At 36.8% G+C, this 23,546-nt stretch overlaps 1 protein-coding gene across 2 annotated transcripts; it reads left to right on the forward strand.

The window, feature by feature from the left end:
- The first annotated feature begins 9,606 nt into the window (after positions 1-9,606).
- Positions 9,607-22,949, forward strand: LOC136251222 (uncharacterized). 2 transcript variants are annotated; one of them, XM_066043636.1, is made up of 5 exons: positions 9,697-9,835; positions 19,217-19,285; positions 19,369-19,810; positions 21,281-21,670; positions 21,728-22,949. In XM_066043636.1, the coding sequence occupies exons 2-5, from the start codon at positions 19,256-19,258 to the stop codon at positions 22,804-22,806; spliced, it is 1,941 nt and encodes a 646-aa protein (XP_065899708.1). In that variant the 5' UTR covers positions 9,697-9,835; positions 19,217-19,255; the 3' UTR covers positions 22,807-22,949. The 2 variants fall into 2 exon arrangements, with proteins under 2 accessions (XP_065899707.1, XP_065899708.1); XM_066043635.1 differs by having other exon boundaries at positions 9,607-9,835; positions 19,217-19,810.
- The last annotated feature ends 597 nt before the right edge of the window (positions 22,950-23,546 follow it).

Here is a 23,546-nt window from a genome sequence, read left to right on the forward strand (position 1 = left end):
TTTTAAGATGATGTAACAAATTTTACACACAACTTCAGAGTATTATTTTGCTAAAAGTACCTTGCAATCCAATTTAGTCATAATATACTTTTTAATTTTTTTCTACTGCAGAGATTAAACTTGCCTTGAAATCGTCAATAGTATTGATTTTTAAAAAATCAGCACATTTACATGTAAACTATACATAACTGCAGTTGTATGCAGGGGATTGAAAAATAGTAACTGTATACCTAGACCAGTCTAATATATAATTATAACAAAGAGTTATTCTGCAACTAATTTTGCATATAGGCAGGAACTGTATACCCTGATTGATTTTCAGTCTAATGCTGAGATTGCAATTCATCAAAGTCACTCTTCTTTGTTGGAGCTAGGTTAAACAACATGTCAATGCACAAACAGTCCATGTATGCTTTCATAAATAAATTGTCTGGCAGGTCAGCTTGAGCATGCAAAACTGGTCCCCCTCCAATATTGACACTGTTGTTGTATATCACTAGACCTCAAAATCATACAGTACGGATGTAGCACTGATCATGGGACCTCTGGAATCATGCAACCTCTGAAACCCTGGGACTTCTAGAACTATTAGCTTGGATCCATGGAATGTCTGTAACATACAACCTCTGGAACCTTGGATCCTCTGGAATGGAATCTTGGAACCTCTGGAACGTATACAATCCTGGAACTTTGGAACCAAGGAATGTCTGCAACCTCGAACTTCTAGAACCTAGCTAGAATCATGGAACCTTGGAACCTCTGGCTCTGGAACTCTATGCATTACTATTCTTTCTGATACTCATCACCAGTGAAATGATTATCAAATCCAAATGATGTCAAAATAACACAGCAAAGAATTGTATACACTAACAGTATGTAATGCTATGTGCCACCATAGATATACTCTAATATCTATGGTGCCACAGATACATATATTTATTAATCAAACTTTCAATAAGTATATTAGCTACATAGGATACAAATTCTGCAATGCTTTGAGTATCATTTGATTTATTTTATATTTCATAGAACCATCTAAAGTAAAACTGAGATGAAGAGTATTATATTATATATTGTTTTTTTATTCCAGATGTATACAATTTTTGTTAAGATGTACATGTACAGTACATGCATGGCCTCACAGAAAGCTTTTGTCTTTTAGTCTTGAAATCTGATGACTGCAGCCACCAGGTGTTATGTTGTATGCTGATGTATGGATGAAATGCTATGGTAAACAGAACAAGTGTCACAGACTCACAGTTGTTCATTAATTCATTGACAGTGTATGTGCATGTACTGGGTCCAGGGATATTTCCGTCATTCAAAACATATAGTATCAAAAATATAAAATGTTAGTGCTTGGCGTGCAAATTGAATGGCGGAAATATCCCTGGACCATACTGTATACTGGGAAAAGGTTCTGCACATCACAAGATTACTAATTACTACAGGTCCACTCAAGTACCAACAGTTGCTGTTGCAATTGACTCCCTTAACTCCAAAGTACAGTTGTGGTGACTTTTACAGATGGTTTCTGACAACACAGATTCATGTTGTGCATAGTACACTCAGCACAAAAGCTTGCATATGAACAAAGCAGTCTGTTTCCACAATATACATAGATGTAAAATACACTTCAAAAGATTCTAAATTATCTAACATCCACTGGTGTTTATTGCCTAATAAACAATCTCTTTCTATGACTGTTTTATTAGGCTACAATGACCTACATTAGTTCATCTTTATCTTCACACCTTGTTACCCATGGCATCAATGGATCCACATTTGATCAGAACTCAGTGACAGGCTCCTTGTAACCATAACAATATTTTACTGACTATTCTTACCATCGTGTGTTGCCAGACCATTAGTACAGGAAATTGATGTACAAGTATAATTATATGTGTGTGCATATGTGTGTGTGTGTGTGTGCGTGCGTGCATGCGTACGTGTGTGTAGGAGCATCAATTTTTTATTCACAACCTTAAGGTTCAGGGTTTAATGTCCATGCAGTGATACCCAATTGCAGCACTGTACTTTGCTATAGTTTTAAATTGTCTGTCACTATAATACTGTCAGTCTAACTTAGCTAGCTAACAACCTGTAACTGAAGGAAGTTGCTTGTGAAGTTGAGGTGGGAATTTGGGTGCCCACACGTTTATAATGCAGCTATTCCTTCCCTCAAAAAAAACTTCTTAGCTCAAAGCACCTGAGTTGCTACATATTACCAAGTGGCCCATAACTAGTGGTGGCTATAGTGTAGACTACATGGCAGCTAAAAGGGTTTACTTTACCTTTGTGTGTATCTATGTTTTTTCTATTCCTGAAGCTTGATCCAATCCAATATCTGGGTTCTTTTTGAAATTGCTGGAAAATACAGTTTACAAACTGATATAGCTATCCAGGGAAAGTATTTAGCTACCAGAAATCCATATAGAGTAGCAACAGATGGGGCGGGAGGGAGGGGGGACTAGAGCTCTTTTAATTTTATTTTTAGAGTTTCCATTTTAAGATCAAGAGATTAAGTTGCTCTAATAGAGCAGTCATGTACTCAAATAAAACATTACCATTTCAAATTCATTCAAAAGTATTACCAAATCAAATGCATGCATGCATGAACTCTCATAAGGTTGATTCATGAGTTCCAAAAAATAGTGTCATGATTTATATAGTGGAAAATTTTACAGATTGTTTCTGAGTCTATTGTGTAGAACACATACACTGTACCAGTCTATTGTGTAGAATACATACCTTAACACCATTTTATAAATCAGCCACTACTAAAGATGTAAATTTGAGGTCTACTATAGTACATATATGGAGTCGAATGAAAATGAAATATTGTGTAATAATGTTACTATATACATGAGAATATTTGTATTTATAGCCAGAAAAACAGTTAGCCAGTTAGAACAGCATGCTTCTTACCTTTTTTAAGGCCGCAAAATGCAGCCACCAATTTAATAAGCTAGGTCAGAAAATTTTGTCCCTACGGCCTGAATAATGACCAGTTTTCACTGTACTATTGATCATGTATTAAGATACTAAGATATACAAACGCTACAACCTCTAAATATAGCAATAAATTTTTTACCCTGGTCCAATGTCTAATCGTGAGAGACTCTACTGTGCATGTTTTATCATGATATGTGCTAATCGCCTTTTTACAATTAAGTTTTACAACACAAATACATGTATAGTTAAACTCACCAATTGTGATTAAATCCCTTCAACACGAAAAGACAAACAATGAGACAACAGCTTCGCAAGCCTATTCTGGTGCGCTTATTTAGTAGTAATATAAATTTTAAAGGCGTTTATTTACAACAGGACATAATTACGCGCCCCTCTATTGTCTCTGTACATACTTGCCTTTTCTTTACTATTCTCATTTCATTTCACAAGATCTCTTATTGATATGGGCAGGGGCGTGACTTCTTCGCTTGAATTAGTCAATGCTTGAAGTAGATCGAGATATTCTAATAGAACAGTCACATTTCTACAAGTGCTATATTTTTATATTGTAAAGTCTGTAAGTAGCTAGTAAGTTAAACTATTCTAGGTAGAAGTTGTAACTATGCTAAATATTGATTGCTGTGTTACAGCTGTTTTGTGACTGCTCTAATAGAGTATTTTGATCGTTTTAATGCAGTACAAGATGAAAAGCAAAGTGTTACTAAGGGTTTGCTAGTTAAAATGGGTGTTAGTTGACTGCAGTTGCATGCCACTAAGGCCACTCCAAATAAATTCTCTGTTTCCCGTCCACCGCCCGCATCTGGTTACTGCCAGCTCTAAATATTCCATTATTCCGTATTCTTCCATTATTTTCCGGTTATTCTTGCATACTGATAGGTTCAGTAAAAGCTATCTTGAAACAGTGTCAGCTCACGTGTCAGTGCTATCAAGTCAGCACAAACTTCACGTTTGTGTTATTTTTGCAACTACAAAGGAAGGAACAAGCTTAAGCATGCTTTTATGCAGCCTTTTTGGCTGTGCCAGGCAAATAATGGCTTGAAAATCTAGCCAATCTTATAATGAAATAATGGAAATGGACCGCCCGCCCGCATGCAAATATGCCTGAGTCCAGGACGGGAAACAGAGAATTTATTTGGAGTGGCCTAACAGGGGGCCCAGGGCAAAGAGTTAAAGAGGGGCCCAAGGGCAAGGAAGGTTCCACTCTGAATGAATCACAACTTCAGCCTAACTGTAAGTAGACCAAAAAGAAAAGAAAAAAAAGGTCATCACATGCTGACAATGACAATAGCTCCCATCACTGTAACAAAAAGTAATGATATCATAATGCGGCCATGTGCAAGGTGTGCAAGTTGTAAAATTAATATTAGCTAATCAGATAATGCAATGTTATTGTTAAAGTGTTAATGAGAACTTTTCAAACACACCTTATGTAGCTAAAGTCTTTGAGCAAGCTGTAGGACCAGGTGTCCTACAGACCTTCAGCACTTGTGCTGTAAAGCATTAATAAATAAATAATAAATAAATAAAACTATGTGATGCTGCTAGTTTTTAAGTGTGTGAGCATCTTCATAAATGCCACACAAATTTAATTCTCAATAAAGCAATGTGTATAGATTCTCTGATAGCAATAAATAGTTTGAGTTTGGCCGCCTTTCCTGTATACGGCAATGCTACGAACAAAGGAAAGGCGGCCAAACTCAAACTATTTATTGCTATCAGAGAATCTATGCACATTGCTTTATTGAGAATTAAATTTGTGTGGCATTTATGAAGATGCTCACACACTTAAAAACTAGCAGCATCACATAGTTCTCATTAACACTTTAACAATAACATTGTATTATCTGATTAGCTAATATTAATTTTACAACTTGCACACCTCGCACATGGCCGCATTATGATATCATTACTTTTTGTTGCAGTTAACTCTGCTTTACTTGGACGCGCACTTTTTTTTTACAGCTATAAGCTGTTTTTGGATGGGATATATATTTATCGAAACAAAACTTGGCAAAGCCAAGTATTATTGGCATTGATGCACTAATGTAAGGGTGTGATGTTGAAGCTAAGAACAAATCACAATTTTTGCTCTTTCTTTTCACTCAGAAAAATTTCTAGACATAACTACATACATACTATAAATGGTGGTAGTATACACACTAGAGATCGTGCAGGTCTGTTATGTATATGCACACATATTGAAAGCTAATGCTAGATAAACCGATAATGCATTCTCTCAACCCAGGGGCGGATCCAGGGGGGGGGGGGCTTTGGGGGCTGAAGCCCCCCCCCTTCATATTTAGGCTTTACTTGATCAATATGCTGAGTATTATAATGAAATTTTGTCTTAGCATAATTATAATTATATGATTACTAATAATACAAATACTCATAAAACCACCTTATAACTTTCCAAGGTATTATCAGTGGATTTATGCTAAAGTTTATGCAACAAGGACCCGGATCAGCATTGGAGGTGTACAAGATCGAGATACTCTAATAGAGCAGTCAGCTAACTACTCTAATAGAACATTCACTGGAAACATGTAGTTGGTTCTGTTATGGAATTTTTCCAAATCTGCCTGCACCTATACATACAATGAAGTGCATTGGTCTGTTTAAAGGGCTTCATTCATCTACTTGTGTAGCTAATATGTATAGCAATACTTAATTCAGGTACACAATTACCATTGAAAATGCTCTCAAATTCAATCTTGCATTGTTCAAATTTCAAAATTTTCCACTTTCAACATTATTATTCTAACATGCACCTATTCTTGGTTGTCTGTACCCACCCAAACTTTTCCATTAGCAAAATGCTTCAGAGAGCCATACCTATAATCTAAAGGCAGTATATAAAATATCTACAGGCGGAAAATATTAGGGATTTTATGTGGAAATGTCTCCAAATTGCAGTATTTTAGCATCAATTTTTCAAAAATTTCCTGGGGGGGCATGCCCCCAGACCCCCCTAGTTCCAGCATGCTTTGCATGCTGGGAAGTGTGCTTCACACACCTCTACCCAAGAGATTAGTACCTTGACTTAGCCCCCCCCCCCCCTTTATAAATCCTAGATCCGCCCCATCAGTCCTCGCCAGGCGGTCCTCATATCAGTCGGTAGAAAATGTATTTTCTTGGAGGTTCTATCACTTGTCTCCATCCGCCGATCACTACCAGGGGCGGATCCAGAGTTTCGAAAGAGGGGGGGCACCTTTCTGAAAAACAGTTGAAGACCAAAAAAACTTGCTGAAAACCAGTTGAAGACCAAAAAAAAAAAAAAAAAAAAAAAAAAAAGGTCACAACAATAATAGCTAGTTATCCTTACCTACTATATCACGTCTGTTATGTAAAATAAAATCCTATTTGTAGCTTCATAGGTAAGCTACACTGCCTCATGAACATTGTGACTGCTTTATTAGAGTAATTGACTGCTCTATTAGAGTATATCGATCTTGTATGCAATTTCTTGAAGGGGGGGGGGGGGGGGGCATCCGCTACTGACTACTGCATGCCACTCATTGAATTGTCTTGTATTCCAACCAAACTTGGTACCACAAGTCAATAACTTGTGGTACCAAGTTTGGTAAACAGTCAAGGAGTTATTAGTGACCTTTGGGCGGGGTACGTGATGCGTAGTTAGTGCAAGACACTGGTAGACCTTCAGTTCTGTAATTTAATCGTTTAAGCTCTTAAATATTGTTTAATTTTGTTTATTGATCTGTACAGTCCTGTAAAGTATTAATAAATGAATAAGTAGTACAGGTTCATGGAACCAACTTCATTTATCCAGATTGTGACCCCATTTTCCAAAAATCATCTTATACAGCTATAGCTATACATACAAATTTTATAGAAGTACATCTGCATTACCCTTTGTATTTGCTGATGACACCAAATGTCTACTGGCAATCAAATCCACGGAGGATATTGGTAAACTACAAAGCGATGTCAACAGTACAGCTATGTGGAGCCACTCTACAGACTTATTATTTAATGAAGCCAAATTTGTACATGTTCGTTTCTGGGCTAAACCACCCTTTGATCTTGACACCACAACCTACACAGTTAATGGAAACCCTATAAAGCAACTCTTACAACACAAGGATCTTGGTGTCATTTTCTCCTACAATTTCAATTGGACAGACCACTATAAAACTATCACTACTAAAGCATATCAGATTCTAGGCTTGATCAGATGTACATTTAGGGTCAATTGTATAGAAGCTAAAAAGCAACTCTACATTTCTTTGGTTAGATCACAAATAATGTACTGCTCACAAATATGGAGACCTCAACTAATAAGAGATATAACTACCCTGGAACGTGTGCAGCGTAGAGCTACTAAATTCATACTGAATGACTACATCTCATCTTATAAATCAAGGCTACAACAACTAAATTTATTACTGTTAATGTACACCTATGAACTGAATGATTTAATATTTCTGATCAAATCCTTGAACACATCAACAGACAACTTTGACATCAGAAATTTTATCTCTTTTAACACCAACAGCACTAGATCTGGAAGTCACTTAAAACTACGCCATCCTAGGACATTATCCACCTCTCATCATCATTTCTATTTCAATCGAATTGTAAGACTTTGGAATCATCTACCTGTTATAAACTTATCTTTACCACCTTATGTCATCAAACAAAAGCTCACTAAACATCTATGGGACCATTTTACAGTTAACTTCAACTCTGATCAATCCTGTTCATTTCATTTCTTATGTCCATGCCACCGATGCTCAAGACAACCAATCTCCACCAATTTTCTCCCTCTTTAATGACACTGAACTACAAATTAGTAATAAGTACATAGTTACTCTACATAATTAAGTAATTGTAATGTAGTTAATTATTTATTTATTTAAAACTTTACAGTGTAAACAACAATGATGTACAGGGGAATTGACATGTTGACATAGATAACTTAAGAGTTGATACACTGATGGAATACTGGCATCCTGTGCCAGTACCCAAACTACATTACTTATAATTACACTTCTTTAAGTAAACTTATAATTACTTAACTTACAAATTACACCTAACATAAATTATAAATTATAATTAATGTATAGCTGTACATTTCTGGCTGTGGGCACAGGTTGCCCACAGACCTTTGATGCAGGTTCTCCTGCTTCAAAAAGCATTATAAATAAATAAATAAATAAATAAACATAAACCTTCTACACATGATTGCTTGGCTGTCAGTAAAAAAAATTTGTATACCTACAATAGTTACATCATTAGCAATCATCTGCCTGTTTCTGTGCACTATTAGTATACACGATGGCAATTCTAAGATTCCATGCATGCAACTCTATATAAGGCCACTCCAAGTCATACCTTAGTTTCTGGTCACTCCCTAGCCAACAAAAGGATGCGGGCGGGCGGATGATCAGGACTTCAGGACTATCATAGACTCTTACATATACACCAGTAATACTGTAATGTTATTAATTTTGCTCAATTTACCCATTACATATTGAGTTTACAACCAAGCTTAACCAACATTCTTATAGCATAAGTAGTTAATTATGCTTCTGCAAAGTGCACCAGGAAATTTTTGATGGCTAGCTACACTGCTGAGCACAACAATGTGTAGCTAACACTAAGGAAAGGTCTGCTCATGTAACTACTTTTGCTTTACAAATGAAATGTTTCATTAGCTATGTCAGGAAATTATTATTTATTAGCTAGCTAATAATTATCCAAAACTATATTAACACATCAGAAACTCTTTCAAATGTGAAGTCTTAGCCAACTATATATGCATGCGTTTCCAGCCTTCTATACAGTAAACCTTCAGTAAAGTAGCTGTCAAAGTTTTGAGTTGAGTTGTTGAGTGCTCCAGGCTAGTGTTTTTCAGTGATCATGTGGGAAAGCTAAGTTAATGTTTTAACTAAGGGATGCCATGCACTTGTTAATTTAGGACCATACTTGCAATTATTTAATCATGAAGTTTGAGCTCACCAAATGTTACCGGATTTCTAGTCAGTATATCAGTGATCAGTGATAAGGAAGTCCAAGTTTAGATCCACTAGAAGAGTTACTAGACTAATCATTAGAGGACCACATCTGAATTGTTAGGAAAGTTTAAAGCTATGGTATATCTGATCATTAGGCTAGTGATCAATGCTGCATACATACTGTACTGAAGTTACTTACTGGCAACAGAAGCATTACTAATAGCTATATAGCTAATCAAGTCAAAAACGTTATAGTAGTATCTGTCTATTCTAGTAGAGTTAAGGGTAGTGTGACTGCTCTATTAGAATCCCTGACTGCTCTATTAGAGTATCTCGATCTTTTGCAGTGTTTAAAAATCACTGTCCTTGGTCACGTACACTTAAGCGCCTGTAATATTAATAATAGTCCTCATAAACTGGGGCTCCAGTTTTCCATGCGGGCGGGTGACCAGAAACTAAGGTTTGACTTGGTGTGGCCTAAGTATATATTGCATAGCATGAATATGTTTCAGCTGAAAGTTCTATTATAGCTAAGTACTAAGGTGACTGCATGCTCTATAATAAGAGTATATGTGTACAATAGCTCACTAACCCTACCTGCTTATTTCTCCGCCCCTGACTGACGTACTTGGTCACGTGACGTACCTAAACTTCAAAGAGACCATGCAGTATATCTGTATAGCAGTTGGGATGCGTCCGCTAAATTCTGAACGGACTATAATCAACCGACGCTGACCCGGGACATACCTGTACTGTAGTAGCCACTCGAGTAGGCACTCTAGCTATGACGAATTGCCTCAGGCTACTACTAGTATTGTTTACCCTGATGATCAGTGGATCACAGTCTCAAACTACTATACCCCTTACTAGAGGTGACTCAGGTGAGTGGATGTTAATTTGTCATGCCGCATCCCAGTTCCGCGGGCATATTATAGCTATTAAATTAGGATATTAAATCCTAGTACCACTTACCACTTTAACAGAGCCATGAGCTATAATAGCTACGTAGCTACATGTAAATGGACTAAATATATACTAATGTGTAGTTAGGTTATGAAAATAATGATACTCTTGGAAGGTATGAAAGCTATCTACCCAGCGACTCGTGTTTCCACATAGCTATTTTGCACCTAGCTATATTATCAGTTTTGTCGTTGTGCCAATCGTATATCATTATCTATGCTACATGTGTAAAGTCAACCACCTAATATTTCAGGCACTTGTCCAATGGGCAAGGGCAGGTATAGAGCCGGGTAGACTGGTTAATATTAAACTTGGATGGTAATAGCTATCAGAGGCGGATCCAGGAGCTGGGAAGGGGAGGGGCACAAACAGGCTAAGTTGTAAGTGGTTGGGGACAGCCAGGTTTTCTCTTGTTAGTTGCTGCATTTTTGAAGCAGCAAATAATCACCTCTTAGTAGTATCTCACTGTTGATTTTACTATTTTGGCCTTTGCAGATGGTTGTGAAATCTTTAAAAGGCTAGTAATGTCTTTAAAAGCAGCAACACGATAACTATTTTTAGACTGAGGCGCTTAATACACACGAAAAGTGCTCGGTGACAATTTTGTAGTTAGTTTGACTGATTTGCTTTGGTTTTAGGTGAATTTCTAATAATAAATGCTAGTAAAATGTGCATATCTATAAATTGATCTTATATAAAGTTTAGTATTTAATCAAAAGAAGTAGCTATATAGCTATAGCTACTCCACAAGGTGATGCTGGGAGGGGAGCATTTGCCCCAAATGCCCCATCCTGGATCCGCCATTGGCTATAGACAAAAGTCTCACTTATACTTCTTGTTTATAGGATAATAAAACTTAACATGCTTCCTACTTAGTCATGTAACACCACAACATGCAGTGTCCACTAGATCTTATGTGATGTATTGGTATTATTTGCCAGAAGCTTTGGTCCTAATGATTGGTACCAGTCTCACAATGCATGGACACTTTTTTTGTAATTGTACTAGCACGCAGAGCTATCCCTGCCAAAGGTTTCACTACTACAGCAAAATAACATGAAATTAAGCTGCTGGCCGCGCTATATGTGCTGTCATGTAGTTACAATAAAATTCTCTTTTCGTTGTACATTTCTTGTTTCTATACCACCCACACTGCTTTGTCACACTACCAAATTTTCATGAAAATGGGAATTTTATGACAACAGCAGATTGAACTTAGGACAACCATCTAATTTGAAATCATGAGGTGGCGCAGTAGCATTTTATTCATAACTTAATAATATGAACCTAATGCAAGTTTAAATAATGAATAGGCATTAATCAAGTTACTCTATCCCTCAACTGTGATATAATAATGTACTACGTTGTAGGCTGTGTGAAGACATGATTACATTAATTTTGTATTTCTCAATCCATTCACAAATATTTTTTTAACAATATAATCATTAAAGCACCCAGTGGTTGCACAAACACAGCTATAAGTATATATAAAAGCCATTATGTGCAACTTGTCTATGTATTGCACTGTTCATGCCACTTTGTAAAGTATCTGTGAATCATATTTAATGAGCATTCCTGTAACTACACTTGCAGTACCATATCAAGTTGTGTGCATGACTTGTGGCAAAATTGTAATAATTTGCTTGACCACTTTTATGTAAACAAACAATATATGTATTACAAACATGGCAAAAGCTGTGGTTGGTGACACATTCAAGAGAAGCCTTCCTGTTGAAAGTGCCATGTATGCATATGGCTGTCTATATATACAAGTCACAACAATATCCAGTTTAGTGATGTTATGTTGATTTAGAGTATCAATAGTGTGACATATAATGCCAATTTAGGAAATGCCATCCTTTCCAATCAGGGTGTATATTATTGATGTACTGCAACCTCAAGGCTCAATCAGCAAGACTGAAACACTTTTATAGGTAAATACTTCATAGAAATAGCGCACCTCTGAAGTTACATTACTTTCTGAACACTGTATTTTACTTGAGCATCAATAATCAATTCACATGATCATTAGTATGACACAATAATATAGTAGTAGGCAGTATACAGCTATAGCAAACAAGGAAAGAATTTAAGAGCTGATTTTAGTAGATGAAAATTGGTGCAGTTGTTGCTATAGTAGACATGCAAGCATATAAAGTGATTTAGTTGGACATGATCATTAGCTATATAATTATATTGTGTGCTGCAACAAGTCCCTGAATAAAATGATCTGTAGCAGACAAGAAGACGGCTTGATTTTTATTTCTTACCCTTATGTAAGATAATATCTATACCAAAACAACCAAACTGTGAAAAGGGGCATGGCACTCTAAAAAGTCAGTCTTCAAATGGCCAAGAAATATGTCACTCAATTTTAATAATGGCTGCAGATTTTTTCACAGCTTGGCTGTTTTAGATATCACTTCTTTTTGTAATTGCAAGCCCCAAAGCCAGCCATAGGCCAGCTATGAGATTTGCTTTTATTGTATGTTTCCTTTACTATACAGGAATAAGAGAAAGACTGCAATATTTGTATGTGTTCATTTGGTTGTTCATAAAATTACAACCGTAATAATATTATCACAAAGCTAAACATTCCTACTGGTGGCTGATGAGTTTTACGTATCTGAGTACTGACTTTTAACATAGCTGAACATTCTACATGGTGACTTGCTGTGGGTTACATAGCTGAATGTTCTACAGAGTGACTTTTTATGTAGTTGAACTAACGCTCTATGGGTGACATAGTACATGAATGTTCTACATTATATAACTGAATGCTCTACAGGGTACCTTGTTACATAGCTGAATGCTCTAATAGGGTGATTGCTACCTGAAAATTCTAATAGGATGGCTGCACTATTACAGTATCTTGATCATAGACTTATAGTTGGTTTAATCTGATTCTTCCTAGCCACAGAAAGGCTTTTCAATATAATGTTTAACCTATCTACATACAAATTTTTGACTCATTTTTGTAAGTGATTTGCCTGATAGGCTTTGACAACTATTGTTTTATATTTACTAAACTTTATCACACAATATTTTATACACATTTCGTTTTATTATATCTTCATGACCTTCTTTCAAACTACCAATAGATACTCCTATGATGGAAAATCTATCTACAAACCAATTATTAACTCATTTCTTGAAACAGTTTATCCTGTAGGCGTGACAACAATTCAGTCTTTTTATGCAAATAATTGGTCATAACTCTGGAATGATTAATTTGGATTTGTTTGAAACTTGGTACTAGAATTTGCTTTTGGACCTCCTTTAGGTGTGCCTAGTTTTAACTTGACTGGATACTGTGTTTGTGATTTATAGTGATTTTTACAAAGTGTGTGAAAGGAGAAGAAAAAGTGAAGAAAAAATGAAGTTTTGGACATTCATATTGTAACAACGGCTGACATGATTGAACTGAAAATTGGTATGCTGCCTGCCCTACCTGGTGGGCAATTCCGCTGCTCTAAAATCACTTCATTTGGATAAAGATATGTGGAGCTACATATGCATGAAAGTCATGTCTTCTTTCTTCCTATCAGTAATGCACTGGTGTGTTATTCTTATTCTATTCTAACAACACACTAGATTCTAACAACACACTAGTGTGTTGTTACACTGGTGTGCTAACACAATTTAGGTCATTCTGAAGGCATATTTGGTCTTGATTTTGTACCTAAACAATTTTGCCAATCTGTGAAGGAAAGGTGAGGCTAGTTTTGGTTGATTTTTTGGTGCCTCGGAAAGTATAAACCTTCATGATCCCTACCGTACTAGCACAAGTAAATTATTCTCTTTATCAGGGCTGGAGCTCACAATCCAGCCAATCCAGCATTGGCCGGACCACTTTTCAGCTATTTGAATTTGTAAAAAGATCGAGATGCTCTAATAAAGCAGTCATAAAATATACTCTAATAGAACAGTCATCGTGACACTCTAATAGAGCATTCAGTATAGAATATAGCCACTGTTCTAATTACACTGCTGTGTAAATCATTACATCTGTGGTAATTGTCTTTAAATTACTCAGTGAGTCATCTATGCATGGCATTGTATTGGGCTAATTGATCATGCATGTCATGTATTAGCATTTAGCTATTACCTAGATATGAAATTGAATTAATTGGTACTGTAGCACAAAATTACCATTGATGTTAATAAAAGACTTTGCATGTAAAATAGCCTCCAGATGCCATTTCAGAGCATCAATTTTCAAAAATTTCCTTGGGGGAGCATGCCCCCAGACCCCCTAGCTTGGCATGCTGTGTGTGCTTAGCACATGCAGTTGAATATCACATGAATGCAGATAATCTCTAATTTAAGGATCATAATATTAGATCAATAAAAACTGAACAGTGTGCATGACTATGACCTCCATTGTAGTCCATGCATGGCCGGACCCTGGGCTCCAGCTCTGCTCTTTATATATTTTCTGCATAGCTAACAACACATTTGAAAGAGACAAATAGTCAACTAACATGCAAATTTAACCTACTTTAGCCATGATGGTTTATTGATGTATATCATACAGTACAATAGTACTGTATAGTAGGGATCATCATTAAAGTTTTGGTTTTCCTTCCCAAAATATCACCAAAACCCCAAATATTCATTCAGAGTGACTCCAAACCCTTCCAACAAGTTTCTACAAATTTTATCTGTTATTTTGACTGAATTTTCTACTACACATCTGACTGACTGACTGACTGACTGACTGACTGACTGACTGACTGACTGACTGACTGACTGACTGACTGACTGACTGACTGACTGACTGACTGACTGACTGACTGACTGACTGACTGACTGACTGACTGACTGACTGACTGACTGACTGACTGACTGACTGACTGACTGACTGACTGACTGACTGACTGACTGACTGACTGACTGACTGACTGACTGACGGACTCACTCACTCACTCACTCACTCACTCACTCACTCACTCACTCACTGATTGATGCCTTCGGCCAAGCATAACTCATCTATGGTAAAGGCTATGAACTCAATATCTTCACTGTTTGACGTCACTTTGGGATGTGCTTTTTCGCCAGTCACAGCAGCTACATGCATCATGGACTTACCTTTGTCATTCTTTATGTCCTGTTTCTGTCTCAGGCAGTAATGTGTCATGGCTTCAGTGTTTAAAGTACTTCTCATACTACTCTTCGTTTTCAATCCTGTATATTGGGTAGAATATAGCTGAAAATGAAGCAGAATGACCACTTTGCATTTCAGTAATTGAATGTTGGAACACGTGTTCAGTCATGCAATTAATTTTATATCATGTCTGGCACCATTCTTTCCTTTGATATGGTATGTGTTGGTTCAACAGTAATGAATTATAAAGTAAACAAACAAGTGTAAGAAATTTTACATTTGAGTAGGTATCATAGCAATGAAACTAGGAAGTTCATCTACACCTGCAGCTATACTAGTGGATATTAATGGTTGTACTGTATTTGACTGAATTAAATGTTCACTAATATAGCTGCACGTGTAGATGACTTCCTTAGTTTCATTAATGTTTATTTCTATGATCCCTACTCAAATGATATCTCATTTTCCCTTACACTTACACATCAAGACACATGGTAGTGTGTTGTGTGGCCAAGTAAGCCAGTGCATCACACCATAGGTATATTGACAGGAAGAAAAAAAATGTTTTCAGGCATCAGGGGTGGATCCAGACATTTTAAAAGGGGGGTTCCACTCTGGAATTGTAACTTCAGCCTAGCTGTAAGTCAAGACCAAAAAAAAAAAAGTCATCACCTACTGACAATAGCTGCTCCTCACCATAGATACCCTCACCAACTGTATTTCCTTTTTTAAAACTCCACACTTAGCCTGCTACACTACTCTTAAGAATACTGTGACTGCTCTATTAGAGTATCTCGATCTTGACTGCTCTATTAGAATATCTCAAGTAAGAGAGGCTCTTTCAAAAGGGGGGTTCCTGGATCTGCCCCTGGGCATGCATAGATCTGTAGTCCCTTTTCAAAAGCAACCATTTTTTTGCATTATAACTGCTAGCCACCTTCCACACCTCACTTTCCAAATTTCAGCAAAATCGCTCTATGTATTCGTGAAATATAAGCCCTCAAAGTTAGACTTAATTTCTTAATTTTTTTTCTTTTTTCAGGGCCTGCATATTTTTGCACACTTCACAAAACAAAAACCAATATAAAATGCAAATTCACTACTCAATTGCCATGAAGTTTGACGTACAGTAAGAATGTATTGAGGTGAATTCACATGCCAAGTCTGGTGCGAATCTGATAAATGTTCACGGAGTTATGGATGATTATTTGTGTAAAAATACACCAATTTTTGTCATGCCTACAGGGTAAATTACCAAAGGGAATAGCTTGAAAATTGGTCTGTGTGTAGGTTAACCATCATAGCTCAAACCTTTTAGAATTTGTAATAAAAATTACAGAAAAAAACAAAATTGCAGAGGTTAAAATACTCTAAAAAGTTGTCCAAAGCTTGAACCAGGGACCTCCGTACCTAACTCTCATAATGCTTTCCCACTAAACCGTTACTGTCAGCTGCTCAGCTCACTTAATTTCTATCTTATATACTAAAATCTACACAATATCATAATTTCATAGATCTACCAATAGAACATTCTATGTATGGAACATTCTATGTGTGTTCTATGAGAAATCCTCAAAAAATGTGCACTCTATTAGGGCATTACAAAAAAATAAATGCACATGGTCAAATAATCTATACAACACAAATTTCTGTCTTCCAGAATCATCATAATCATCGTTGTACCTGTAGATAAGAAGAAATTTGGTACAAGCCCCAAGACCAGTTCATGGCTGGGTTTGGGATATTTAAAGCACAACAAGAAAGTATTTTTAAAAAGTTAATGCCAATTAGTTTTGGTATTAAAATCATTGTGGCCATTCTTGGCCATGCACCTCCCCTGATTTTACAACTTTTTTCACCCAGGCTTTTGAAGGCTACACCTTTTTTTACAGCTTAGCTGTTTTTGTATGGATATACGTTTGCTGCAGTATAGCAAGTGATAGAGTTCCCTAGTTCCATTGTAATGATTCCTACTAGGTTGCCTAATATTTTTCTTCCACTTGTTTGTCTACTTATTATATAGCCAATCATTTAAAGGAACTCTTCTAGCTTGTTTGCATATAAGAACAAATTTGTAGTTTTGTACCAATGTTGAAAAGAGGATGTGACCCAAGACAAGCTAAATAAGTAAACAAGTGTTTATTGTGAACAATTTTGGTAAAGATAGAGGCAATTTGGTCACAAAATTAATACGTTCAGGGTAGAGTGAGGCCATTGTCTTAAGACGTTACTAAGGTAATGCCATACTGCATGCAGTATTCTCCTTCAGCATGTCAAACACACTTCTCAAATACAACTGATAATTGCATAGCTCCAATCGTTATCCTGTATGGCTGTCTGAACACAACTGGGTGTGAGTGAACATAAAAAATGTAGATTTTTAAAGTTCACATATGTAGCAACTTGTTGGGATTGCTTTAAGCCATGTATCAAGCATTTATCAAAACTGGGTTTTAGTGAACTAATACTCTTGAATCGTTATCTTTAGTTGGTAAGGTTGGATATAATTTTAGTGAGAATTGCAACCATGTGATCCCTACTATGCAATACTACCATACTGTATGATGTTTTCCTGACTCAGGCTTTTGAAGACCAATTATTCTGGCATAAAAAAAACACCAGCATAACAGCATAACATGGTTACAAGACTATCTGGCTAACAACTTCCACACTAAACTTTCCCTAAACATATGCCAAGTCTGTTCTCTAGAACCAAATTCAATATAAGTGTGTAAAAGGTCACACAACTCTTTAGTGGCCTTAATCGGCAAGAAACTGTAGTGATTAGATACATAATTACTGGTAAAGTTATGCAAATCTGAAATTTGTCTATTTTGTGCCTGTCTTTGTCCTTTATGAACCCTAGCTTGTGCCCCCACATTACCACACTCTCCATCATCCATCCCTTTTATGAGCATCTATAATGTAACTACACTGATATCTAGGAGGGTGGTAATGTGGGGGCACAAGTTAGGGTTCACAAAGGACCAACAGACAGGCACAGATGCTCTGAAGGCCCATAAATAGCTACTCCACATTTGTAGAAATAGCTACATTTTCAGTGAAATGTTTCACCCAGTTGCTGCCAATGGTTGGTGTGTTATTATAAATCATAATACAAATTAGTGTTGTTCCAGTTCTCAGTACTGGAACTAAAATAATTCCAGTTTCTGCCCTTTTATTCCAGTTCTAGTTCCAGTTCTAGAACTGGAACTGGAGCAATACTTTTGCTTTTCTTAAGACTGGAACTGGAACTAGAACTATAATTTTACTTTCTTCAAAACTGGAACTAGAACTAGAACTATAAAGAAATTTTATCGAATACTGGAACTAATACTGGAACTGGAATTGGTCATAACCATACAGTTTTGCCGTAATTCTAAAGGCTATGGTTCCAGAACTGGAACTAGAACTGTAATTCTAAATGTTAGTGGTTCCAGAACTAGAACTAGAACTGTAATTATAAAGATTATGGTTCCAAAACTGGAACTAGAACTGTAATAACTAGCTGATACTGGAACAACACTAATACAAATGTATGTGCTAAAATGTCAATTTTGTTAAATCAGGTCACATGAGTATGGTGAAAGAAAACTCAATTGAGCTGTAAGCTTTGTTTAAAAATTGTATTATAATCGTGATTTGATTCGTGAAAATGATTTACTGGGGAGAGCAGAAGGCTTCACAGGCCTATATACATATAAACACAAAATAAATTGAATAGTACGTCATGTAAACAATTGTACATAGGTTATTTCAAACCCTTTTTTGCCATTATTAGTTTTCTATTTTTGTCCTTTCCACTGTTTCCAATTCCCCAAACAGATAAACCACTTTAAAAAATGAAACAATTTCCTACTACACATATCCTCCCTTGCAGATCCCTAGTGGGATAGTTTTATTTATTAAATGTTATCCCACTAGGGACCTGTGAGAAGGCTATAAAGCCTGTGAATACAGGGAGTCTGAAACATGTAACTAAAACGTTGAAGAATGCAGAAAAAACGAAGATCCCAGACCCAGCGGTGACTTGATCCCCCACAACATGCAGTCTAGGCACGCGCCAGAGGAGCCACAGCAGCCGGGATCTGTGATCTTCTCTGCATTCAACCTCTACTTAATCATTGACTTCTCGCCATCAAGGCGGGGGTTTTAGTAATATATTAATCATAAAGTTTGTATTTTCCTCTAGTGCAACCAAGCTCTTACTTGGTGTATCAGTCTAACCAGTATGATAGGAATCTACCATGTCTACAAGATGGTCAGTGCAATATTATAGTATTTGACAATGATGATAAAAGGCGAAGTGCTGGTGATAATTTATTACTGTTGAATTGTATACAGCCATCAGCTTTATTTGATGGAACTATTGGGACAGAAATCAGAGATGATCCAGAAGCTCAGGACCTACTGATACACTACGCATGGCAAGCAGGACTTGTCCCCCACCCATTTGTTGCAATGACATTTAATCCACCATTGGAATTGCTAACAGGTGTTACACTATATCTCTACCAGGAAGGAAGGCTGGATATACAAGCACCATACATCAGTATGTGTGTCTCTAGCTCACCAACCCTCACACCACGCACTAACATTACATTGCCAAATAGGCCTCGATTTGACAATGGAGTGGTAGTTTATGACATACCATTGGAAACACCACCTACATCAGTCTTATTCTTGAATATTACCTTTGAGCATGAACGTAGGCTTGGTATTGACTTGACACAGTGGATATTTTTAAGTGAAGTGCAAGTTAGTGGAAGAAAACTGCAAGCAGCAGGTATGTGGTGATATAATTGGATGCATACTATTTAACAATCTTGGAGTAAATCAGGTGCAGTTTGTTGTAATGTTCATAATCATGAACTGGCCAGAAATTAGTAACATGAAGTTGTACTTCAACTTACACATATGTGATCTCAGGGGTGTCTCACATAAAGTAGCTATGGTGTTGTTTTGTCATATTTTATGAGAAAAGTAAGGGTAATAAATATTGAAAATTCTATTGCAAAAACCATGCTGTTAAAATTGGGATATCAATTATATAATCTACCTACATTTACAGTTTTACATTAGCATTTTGAAAGTTTGCCAGCATAGAGTGCATACATTTTCCCTCAAAAATGGTGTCTATAAAATGTGCACATGTCATTTTCGTAAAACTTCATTCCCCATCATCTATATACAGCTTCATAGGTGGTGGAAGGGGGAGGGCTAGGGGGCATGATATCTCGCTGAAATTATCCTTCTTAGAGTCTGGCTGAAAACCATGAAAAATTGATAATATATACTCTAATAGAATGCTCAAATACCCTTCATAAAACGTGTTTCTAAAAGTAGTCTAAAAACAAAAAAAAACCTATGGTGAGAATGGAACCACTGACCTCTTACTTTGAGAGCTGGTGTCTTACCACTGTACCAAGTGTTACCCAGTATCTAAAGGGTGTTTTGTACTACTTTTAAATACTGTATGTGTATTAACCCTGCATGTAATTATCAAGAGAGGTATTTTTGACTGCAAATAGTCTGTTTTACATATAAAAAGTTGGTATTTTAGTTGAAACGATTCAAATTGTATCTATACATTAATTCTGCTGAACTTTGAGACATCATGAAAGCTAAAATAGGTACAGCTTCTGGGGGACTGCACCTTACTGCCAGAGATTCTATACTCTGATCACCCCCCTCACATCAATTACTTCTTCCACCACTGTACAGCTTCACCAATGGTTACAGATGGTTTACTAAGCAATAATGTGCACTTTTCTACCTGTGATATCATGTTTTGCACTGCTATCCCAAATGTTGATGTGAGGAGACTTGGTAATAATATTATAGCAGATATTGGTATAAAGGATGAACTGGTCTACTGTGTATACATACTAATAACACATCAGATAATGTTAACCACATGATGTGTGTGGTGTTTGTGTGTGTGTGTTGTGTGTGTGTATGCGTGTGTGTGTGTGTGTGTGTGTGTGTGTGTGTGTATTGTATTATAGTGTGTGTGTGTGTGTGTGTGTGTTGTGTGTGTGTGCGTGTGTGTGTGTGCGTGCGTGCGTACGTGTGTGCGTGCATGCGTGCGTGCGTGCGTGTGTGCGTACATGTGTACAGGTACTAATATGCAAGGTTTCTAAAGGTCGTACCCTTAAGCTTTTTGCAGTTTAGCTACTTTTGCATGGATATATTGCTATACAAATGGACCCATAGTTAATGTTATACAGTACATTGAAATGTTGCTCTCTTACAGTATCATGTGTCAGCCTAAATGATCCAGAGAATGGTAATGTGACTTGTCCCTCTAACACAAGTGTCTTCCAGGACACATGTACTTATTATTGTAATCGTGGTTATCAGTTGGAGGGTAACAGACAAACAAGATGTAGTGCTGATGGGACATGGAGTAGTGAGCCAGTGACTTGTACCATCTTAACATGTAATGATCCAGAAGTGGAGATAACAAACAGCCAATCAGTTGGTGATTGTAGTAGTGTGACTTATGGTTCAAGTTGTTTACTAAATTGCTCAAGTGGTTACAATGTTAGTGGTAATGGGGAACATGTGTGTGATGATGTGAATGATGAAGGGACTTCAGTGAAGTGGAGAAGTGTGGGAGGAGAATTTGTTTGTGTGGCTGCTTGTAAGTATTATTCATGTATAGTTTTGTCATGTTTATTGCAATTACTATATTATGTAGCAAATGGTGACTCGAGTGTTGCTGGTGCTGCTATAGGTGGAGCAGTTGGAGGAGTAATAGTACTTGTCCTCATTGTATTATGTATTACAGTTCTAGTTGTGAGACAATCTTATAAAAAGAATGGTTATCCTACTGACAAGAGAAATGATAATGTAGACCTGACATTTCCACATTACAAAAGTATCAAGATGGCAATATTCAAAAAATCCACGAACAGTGCAAAGGTAACTACCCAGCCCAATCCATCTTTCAGACTTTCCAGTAATGCAAAATCTAATGGGAAGATCAGTAATGACCAGTATGCTAATATAAAACCTAGTAAATTTATAAAAGATCCAGTGTATGAAGTACATGGTGATGTCATTGTTAAAGTAAAGGATGCTCTCTCTTATGGTCTTCAGAAGAACACGATAAAGGTAGAGGATGACCCTTCATATTCATATGGGCTACATCATACAGAGGATATGGTTCAAACAGAGAATGATCCTGTATACCAGCCATGCAATGTGAACAGCAATACTGTAAGAGTGGAGGATGATCCTGCTTATTATGGGCCACATCATATGAACAACAATGCTGTCAGAGTAGAGGATGATCCAGCATATGGGCCACATTATATGAGCAGCAACACTGTCAGAGCAGAGGATGATCCGGCATACGGGCAACATTATATGAACAGCAACACTGTCAGAGTAGAGGATGATCCAGCATATGGGCCACATCATATGAACAGCAACACTGTCAGAGTAGAGGATGATCCAGCATATGGGCCACATTATATGAGCAGCAACACTGTCAGAGTAGAGGATGATCCAGCATATGGGCCACATTATATGAGCAGCAACACTGTCAGAGTAGAGGACGATCCAGCATACTATGGGCCACAGCATATAAACAGCAATACTGTCAGAGTAGAGGTTGATCCTGCATATGGACTGCATACAACAGAGAATGACCCAGCATATGGTCCATATCATGTGAACAACATTGTCAAGATAGAAAATGAACTTTCTTACTATACAGGGAATACTGTCCAAGCAGAGAATGATCCTTCATATCATATAAATAACAATCATTAAGTTAACACTACCATAATAGAGGAGACTTGTACTGCATAAACAACTGGTATCCACTATATCACATGATCACACTTTGCATAATACACAGATGTTGTTTTTGTATTCTCTCCATATAATTATTATGCCTTATAGCCACCATGCAATGCATGGGAGAATTGATTTTCCTATTAATAGTGTGGTAGGGCCCTACCACATTAATTTTTATCATGATAAAGTTGCTATTGTTCTGGCAGCTGGCAGATGTACATAGCCAGTGCTATTGTTTCAGCAGCCACCAGATTATCAAATATACTTATTGTAAATATGAAGGGAAGGGTGCAGAAAGTGGGCCAACCGTCTAGTCCATATTAAATTCACCAAAAACTTCCCTTATGACCTATAGAGGTCTGCAGCTGGAGGTCCCATGGCCAGTTTTGAATCCTAGTTCCCTTATTTGTCCAAGGCTTTCACATGACTGCCTGAACAACAGCAATAAAAATTTAATTATCGTATTACTTAATAGTATCTGAATCCATCAAAACACAATGGTATCACCAAAACCACTGTCATTAAAATCATCATAAAGCTCTAACGCATGCTGAACTTTTAAAAACAACATGATTTATTTTGTCTGTCTCCCAGCCAACCTAACTAGTCTAAACAATGGAGACCAATGTGTAGCAAGTGTCTTTTTGGGCTCCAACAAATGTCTGCCTGTGTATGCATACCTAATACTTTTTGTCATCTTTAAGTGAGGAAAT

Source organism: Dysidea avara, chromosome 3 (assembly GCF_963678975.1).
Source record: "Dysidea avara chromosome 3, odDysAvar1.4, whole genome shotgun sequence".
NCBI classification, from domain to species: domain Eukaryota; kingdom Metazoa; phylum Porifera; class Demospongiae; order Dictyoceratida; family Dysideidae; genus Dysidea; species Dysidea avara.

Excerpts from the sequence above, each read along its gene's own strand:
- LOC136251222 (XM_066043635.1), top strand. The coding sequence starts at position 9,739 with ATGACGAATTGCCTCAGGCTACTACTAGTATTGTTTACCCTGATGATC. Across the intron at positions 9,836-19,216 it reads CCTTACTAGAGGTGACTCAG|TGCAACCAAGCTCTTACTTG; the intron begins GTGAGTGGATGT and ends ATTTTCCTCTAG. Across the intron at positions 19,811-21,280 it reads AAGAAAACTGCAAGCAGCAG|TATCATGTGTCAGCCTAAAT; the intron begins GTATGTGGTGAT and ends GCTCTCTTACAG.